Genomic DNA, 8,251 nt, shown 5'->3' on the forward strand with positions numbered 1-8,251 from the left:
GGGGAATCCAAGGTAGGTACCAAGGGAAAGGGAGTGGCTCATATCGAGGGCAATCTCATACATAAGGCGAGATTCTAGAGGAGTGGAAGGGGAGAAATGAAGTTTGCTCTTGTTGAAATTAATTTTTTGACCAGAAGAAAGGCAAAATTCATTAAGGATACTTTTGAGAGAACATAGGTTTTTTTGCCCGTAGCACTGCCAAAGAGCAAGATGTCATCGCCAAAAAGGAGGTGCGAGAAGGAGACATCTCCTCTCCCAAGAGGAAAATGGGTCCAGTCAAGGTCGATGCAAGGCTGCTGGATAAGAGAGGAGAGAGCGTCCATGCATATTATAAAGAGATAAGGCGAAAGGGGATCGCCCTGACGGATGCCTCTAGAAGGCCGAAAGGCCTCGGAAGGGGTTCTATTGATTAGAACATGGGCAGAGGTAGTGGAAGCACAATTCATGATGAGATCAATAGTATCTTTGTCAATGCGACACTTGATAAGACAATTGTGGATAAAGCTCCACTCAATCCTATCAAAAGCTTTCTCAAGGTCAAGTTTGATAGCAAACCAGCCCGCCGGTCCTTGGAAAGTTTCATTAAATGGAGGATTAGAGGCTATGATGAAATTCGTGTTCGTGCCTCGACCCGGGATGGAGCTACCCTGGTTGGGGGAAACGATGGATTGCATAAATGATTTGAGCCTATTAACAATGATCTTGGTGGAGATCTTGTAAGAAGTATTACAAAGACTAATGGGTCTGAACTGGCGGATAGTTTGGGGATGGCTTATCTTCGGGATAAGAGAAATGGTGGTTCTATTAGTGGTAGAGCGAATATTTATTCTCAAAAATCTCAATGATGAATCGAGCCAAGTCATCACAAATGATCTCCCAACAAGTTTTGAAAAACTCAGCACGAAAGCCATCAGGCCCGGGAGCTTTCCAGGAGCCGAGCGAGAAAAGGGCATCTCTAATCTCCCCGAGAGAAGGAAGAGAGAAGGCGGAGAGAGGATTAATGATCAGAGGAGTAGCAAAGGGAGAGGAGGGTAGGTCAGAAGAGTAGAGCTTAGAGAGTTAAGAACCAATATGATTTTTAAGGCCGGGGTGGACGATATGGTGACTCCCACATCAGACTGAAGAGAGATGATCCTATTATGATTCCGGCGATGGATGACGGATTTATGGAAGAAACTAGTGTTCATGTCTCCATTAGCCAACCAATCACAACGGGATCGATCTCTCCATAAATATTGCTCTTGTTCAAGAATGTGGTTTAGGTTGAAGGTGAGAGAGTTGTTAAGGTTATGAAGAAAAGCAAAGGATGGGTGGAGACACAGATTCTTTTGAACACCATTAAGCCGGGCTAAAAATTGTTGGAATTATGGAGAAGTGAATTATTATTATTATTATTGTTGGATACCTCAACCTCGTGTCTGGGATGAATTTATTATTGTTGTCTATTATACATTGGCATTTCATTTGCAATGGATTCCTCAGCCTCGGGTCAGAGATGATATTTATATTTGTATGGCATTTATATTGGATATCTCAGTTTTATATTGGGATGATGGATACCTCAACCTTGTGTTGGGATGATGGATACCCCAAGCTAGGGATTGGCGGGATAAACGGGTCGTTCGGGTGAAATGAGCTCATCATGCATTGCATATCACAGCATACATTATTATATTGTTTGTCATTGTTGTTGGTTATCCTACTCAACCGTTTGGTTGACAGTGTATTCGTTAACCTGTGATGAACCAATTCTTGAGGAGAAGATTAACTGACAGGTAAGTACTTGAGTTAGCTGACTTGGTAGCTCATGGGGATGCGAGAGGATTTCGGTCAGTCTACCTAGAAGTCTAGATCACATAGTTTTATTATTCAGTTTGTTTGTTTCGCTGCGTATTAAATTGTTTTATTATAGTTTAATTTAATCAATTTGACAATTGTATTAAGACATTTATTGGTTATTTTAAATAAAGTACTTTGATTTGTTATCTTTGTTATTCACTGCCTCGGAAAACCGAGATGGTAACAGTCCTATTTACTTAGGAGGCCTAGCTAAAGGCTCCTGAATAAATGGGAGTGTTACAATAAGAGCCTAAGAGAGAAACGCTGGACCTTGGGAAGTTTTCAAACGCTCGGGGGCAGCCTTTCAAGGAAATAAGTGGTTATATAACCTCTCACCATTAAGGAGTAGTTACAAGGAGTCGGTGAAGAATGCCTATATAAAGAAGGCATTTACTCGAGTAAAGGACACACAACTCAAACAACAACAATTACAACTTAGTCTATCTTTATATCTTAGATTCTTAGTCTTAGATTAGATTAGCATTAGCATTAGAATTAGCACGACGAGGCCATCCGACTCCTGGAGGTAATTAGCCATCTATCCTTTAGTTTGTAATTTAGCATCCACAAGTACTTTTAAGAAGACTCTAGTTGATGTTGTGTTATCGGTTTTTTCTTGATATATAAGTATCTTTGAAGAATCCTGTGTTTGTTTTTTAGAACTATATCCCATCTTTGAACGCTTAATTATATAAGTAACAACTTAGCGTTATTTATTAGATTACGCATCTACAACCGAGGCTCGAACCTATGGCCTTGCACTTAAGGTTAAATCACAAAGTGTAGGAGGGTAGTTACGATCTTTAGGATACCTTAAGGTACTGTACTCGTTTTTACACAAACAGAAATATATATAATAATTTTTGTGAATAATGATATCTAAATTAAGTAATGTTGAGATATTGTCGAGATATCGACTTATCTTCATTAGGATAATATATAAGATAATATCGTAATAATATTAGAGTATAAGATATTTAAGTTATTGCGTTTGCTAAGTTATAGATATTAGTTTACTATATAATGATGTATCGTTGTTAGAGAATATTACGGTATAATATATCGTAATCGGAATAATATCAATATTATTTAATAATTGTTCGTGTCTTTCAAATGATTACATCGATCGGTACTTATAATACTCAAAAGCATCTGAACACAATCACAATATCTTCTAACATTAGTAATATAATAACTTATTAAATAATATCGATATTATTCCGATTACGATATATTATACCGTAATCTTCTCTAACATGTTAAAGATTATAAAGGGGAGAGAATTGCACAAGGATAATTATATTATTGAGCGGTGTTTTAATGATAAATACGATACATCATTATATAGTAAACTAATATCTATAACTTAGGAAACCCAATAACTTAAATATCTTATACTCTAATATTATTACGGTATTATCTCATATATTATCCTAATGAAGATATGTCGATATCTCGACAATATCTCAACATCCTCCCTCAAACTCATGTTAATTTGAAAAAAATTCCATAAGTTTGCAAGAATAAGAAAAATCAATCTTCGGCTTCTTCTTCATCTTCAATATCTGTCTTCACTTTCACAAGGTTGGTAAGATAGACGCGTACAGGACTCGCCAGACAATTTCATTGCGTAACTCGCCAGTTTTTTTCGGTTGCGTAACTCGCCTGTTTTTTTTGGGTGTGTAACTCGCCAGCTTTTTTGGGTGCGTAACTTGCCAAAAAAATTTTGTTACCACCTTGATCAAAATTGAAGAGCATAAATCAAAATTTAAAAGAAGAATTAGAATAAGTTTCTCATTGGGGATTTTATTGCTAAAAACTTGGTAGATCATCAGAATTTGCCGGAGGAAACAATATAATAAGTAGTATACTCAATGTAATTAAATTGAATCCTTCGATATAATTCTAATGCCCACAAGTACACATGCAAAAGCAAAGGCTTCAATTTTTTCCATAACATTTTTTTAAAAAAAAAAACTATAGAGAAATTGCATAAATAATGATTAAATCCCGCTGGTGAGCGCCATATATTTTTGCCCACCAGCAAGAAAGCGGAAGCGGTTGTCTAGAGTCCTCAAGAAAGAGGCTCTGATACCATGTTAAAGATTATAGAGGGGAGAGAATTGCATAAGGAGAATTATATTATTGAATGGTGTTTTAATGATAAATATGATACATCACTATATAGTAAACTAATATCTATAACTTAGAAAATGCAATAACTTAAATATCTTATACTCTAATATTATTACGATATTATCTCATATATTATCCTAATGAAGATATGTCGATATCAGTGGCGGACCCAGGAATTTAGTGTCGGGGGGCACTGAAATTTTTTGACGCGTTATTTACATTTTTTTGGCGCGTTATCTATGCACTGAAATCTTTTTTCCTATAAAAAAAATGAAAAAAAAAAAATTGGTCTTATAGATATCTTTTTTTTTTAAAAAAAAAGTTTTCTCTAAAATACTATAAATTCTAAACATAATATCTCTATTGTAGAATATAATACACTTCTCTACTTAACTTAATAATAAGCGTAAGTGGTTCAATGGTTTAGAATTTGGCAAGTCATCAAAAGGTAAAGGGTTCGAATCCTATATCAAGCTACTGTTTCATATATATTTGAAAGAGGTAAAAGATTATATGGCGAAGGCCCATAAAAACCCTATAAATTTTATGTAGTTGCTGGGAATACTTTTTCATATATATTTGAAAGAGGCAAAAGATTATATGGGCGAAGGCCCATAAAAACCCTATAAATTTTATGTAGTTGCTGGGAATACTTTTTCATATATATTTGAAAGAGGCAAAAGATTATATGGGCGAAGGCCCATAATAACCCTATCAATTTTATGTAGTTGCTAGGAATTGAACCCCTTATTCCCTAAGTAGAAATTGACACCTCTACCAATTATGCCATGGTAACTTCATATCTACATTAAACACTTATGAACATTTATTTTAAAATTTTCAAGGGGTGCACCTGCCCCTCCGGGACCCCTGGGTCCGCCCTTGGTCGATATCTCGACAATATCTGAACACGTAATAATACAATCTTGTATTCCTAACTTTTATCAGGCAACACTACGTATTAATGTGGTATTGTATAACCCAATCGTATTCATAAATCATACGTTATATAATACGAGTAAAATTTAGGATTAACAACCAAAGTTTGCGTTACTTGTTTTCTTGTACTCACCTCCTACACCTTGCTTTGAAACTAAAGAAGGAATATATACAACTGCATCATCAAGGCACTAACTATTATTTTGTCAGATGAAGGCACAAAATATTAGTATTATTATGCTAAAACTCTACAACATTTCACCAACATCCAAACTGATTCTAGTGCACCTTAAACTTACTCAGAAGCTACTCCCAAGAATCGAATACTAATACTACTAATTTAATAATTCTAGTAATAATAGTAATCGGAAATCCATATGGTAAAAGATTCTCACTATTTTTAAAATAAGACAGCCTCACATATAAGACGGTCATTTTGTATAAGAAAATTATTCATTTATTGCTACCGAAAATAAATATAAATAAATAAAGAGGCAATAAAATTGGATGATAAATGAATTTGACAATTAGCAGTATAATGTTGAATATTACAGTTAATGAATTCTATGTATCTAAACAATTCACATGTATAAAAAATCCCAATGAATTAATGTATCTAAATTAAATTAAATTAAATTAAATGGGATAATAATGAATCAATAATGGCAATCCACCAAAGAAGATGCGGTGAAAACCAATGTCTTGTCATTAGATGGGAAAACAAACTTGGATGATGAGTAATCCTCTTCAGGTGCCGGAAGGTTCAAGTCTAACGAAAAACCGCTGTTCGGTATTGCCGCTTGCTCCGTTGTCACCGCCATCTTCAAGGCAGAAGCGATAGGGCGGTGGCGTCTCATGTGACCCCCCAATGCTTGCCCTGACGAGAATTCTGCCCCACAAATACTACATTCATGCACCTTCCCCTTATTGGTAGTAACACTAGTACTACCCATTTGTAGCATTAGGGATAAGCCATCATCCTCGTTGGATTGATCAATTTGATTATTAGAACCGTCGCTAACAATCGAGAATGTCAGCGACGGTTTTTTCGATTCTGTTGTCATGACGTCGGTAAGTTTGGGTTTCTTGTGGCTGGTCCTGTGTCCGCCTAGGGCTTGGAATGATGGGAATGTCCTGTTGCATGTCTTGCACTCGTACGACATCATACCGTTATTATTATTGTTGTTGTTGTTGTTGTTTTTGGGAGTAGGTGTACCTTGAGCTAGAAGAATCAAGCAGCGGGCCATATCCTGTTCCTCCTCGGACGCGGCAGCAGGGGTCCACACATCAGACACAGAAGAGGCAGCTTCATCGGTGGTTGACATGGTTAAGGAGGAAGGGGACGATAATCGAGAGCGTATACTTCTTTTACCCTTGATCATCATCATCAACATGGTCTTATTAGCATTTTCCCCAACAATTGTTGTATCTTGTTGGGCAACCATTACTTTCTCCGAAAATTAAGTAATGAAATGATGGAATTTGTGAGGGAGGGAATATAATGATGAAGGGGGTAGAAGGAAAGAAGGTGTAGTATAAGTAGATAAGAGAGAAAGGAATGAAGGGGATGAGAGTTGGGTTGTGAATTGTGAAGTGTTAAGCGTGAATTTATGATGGAAAAGTAGGAAATGATAGGGGGAATAAAATAGTGTAAATAGATAATAATATACGAAGCTTAATAATAAGGAGAATTAAAAAAAAGAAAGGAAAGAATATAGTAGAGAGAGGACAGTTGGATATGGAGAGAGAATGAATGAAGGGAGGTGAAGAAAGGAGTAATTAGTAAGATGAACAAGGCAAGGCAAGGTAAGGCAAAGAGGGAAGCCATGACTTGTCCACAACGACTCTCCTCTCTGGATGTTTAGAGTGCAAGCCTGGATTCCCACGGATCTTGCGCTACCTCCTCTCTATTCCTTTTCTCCCTTTTATCTCCCTACCACTTTTGCCTTTTTAATTGGTTTTGCTTCTTAAATTCCTATAAGTTGTTCATGGTTGTGTAAATGACTTGAGTTGATTTGATGATATCTAGTGAAAGAAATTGAACTTAGCTGATCCGAAACGACCCTTAATCGAGACGCCGTGTAAGACACTGCCCTAAATCAGTTAGACCCCCACATAGGTGCTCCTTGGGTTCCGTGGTCACCGATTCCAGGGTTAACGCCTCCTTCCGCACAATGTTGCACACCAAGGACGGAAGCGGGAATTGTTCTCAATATTGATAGCATAAAAGGGACGACATAGAGAAGGAGATGATTTGTATTTTTCTGTGTGTGTAAAACTGAGGAGGAAGAAGGTTTATATAGTAGCCAAGAGGCTCCTCCAACAGTCCAAAAATGAATGCCATTGATTCTGCGATTAATTGTCATAAATCGTGTAATGAATTTTGTATTGATTGCGGAATAAAATCTCAACAGCTATAGAAAAAGAATCCGAGGAGAAAATTCGGACCAGCAGCAAAAAGGGGCCCCACCGCACCGCGCACGTGTCACGAGCCGAGCCGGCCGGACGGCGGCGGCGGCGCGCGCGTGGGGAGACTATAGTCTACCCACTATAGTCTGGTTAACTCTTGTTAACTCTCTTCCATTTATAAATACAACACTCCCCCACTATTCTTCCAATGTGGGATAAGTGTTGTTTTACTTAAGCTTTGGAGCAACCAAAACTCCAACAATCCCCCACTTGGTCCAAACTTAAGAAAACAAAAGAAATATAAGAAAAGCTATAATCAGGTGAACATAGTCTTCAACCTGAAAAAGGATAGAGATGAGAACAGTTCCCTCGAGTAACTTATGGCCCCATGAAAAACTCTGTCTCATGATTGCATTAGAGAATAGCCCACATCAATTCTCATAGGAGGCGGCCAACACTCCACAATCACGTAGGTGAGTCCATCAAGTGTGTACTGCACACACCACTCAAACCGTGAGATATGGAACTCATTAAGGACTACCACCTGTCCAACCTAACCTTGCAGTAAACAAACATGCTAAAAGGGATAAACTGAATAACCTCCTTTATTCATCAAAATAAAAGAATACAAGCAATGCTCGACGATTTTGTTTGACCTCATTGAATCTGGTAATCCAGATTGGGTATCCATCGTAAAAGCATTACGTAGGTGGGCTCAATCCCATCTTTTTAGCAGTTTCTGAAACTAGTTTTCTGTTTAAGGCCTTTGTCAGTGGATCGGCAATATTACTTTCCGACCTCACATAATCTAAAGAAATAACACCAAACTTGATCAAGTTACAAACAATATTATGCCTTAGGCGTATATGCCTACTCTTGCCATTATAAGCCTTATTCTTGGCTACATGAATGGCAGATTGCGAGTCAC

General features: G+C 37.3%; 1 protein-coding gene across 1 annotated transcript; it reads right to left on the reverse strand.

Moving 5' to 3' along the window:
* Positions 1-5,419: 5,419 nt before the first annotated feature.
* Positions 5,420-6,687, reverse strand: LOC141646089 (zinc finger protein ZAT5-like). Its single transcript, XM_074454158.1, has one exon. It carries the CDS (start codon positions 6,357-6,359, stop codon positions 5,571-5,573), a length of 789 nt encoding a protein of 262 aa, XP_074310259.1. The 5' UTR covers positions 6,360-6,687; the 3' UTR covers positions 5,420-5,570.
* Positions 6,688-8,251: the final 1,564 nt, after the last annotated feature.

The sequence above is a fragment of the Silene latifolia genome, chromosome 3, assembly GCF_048544455.1.
Source record: "Silene latifolia isolate original U9 population chromosome 3, ASM4854445v1, whole genome shotgun sequence".
NCBI lineage: Eukaryota > Viridiplantae > Streptophyta > Magnoliopsida > Caryophyllales > Caryophyllaceae > Silene > Silene latifolia.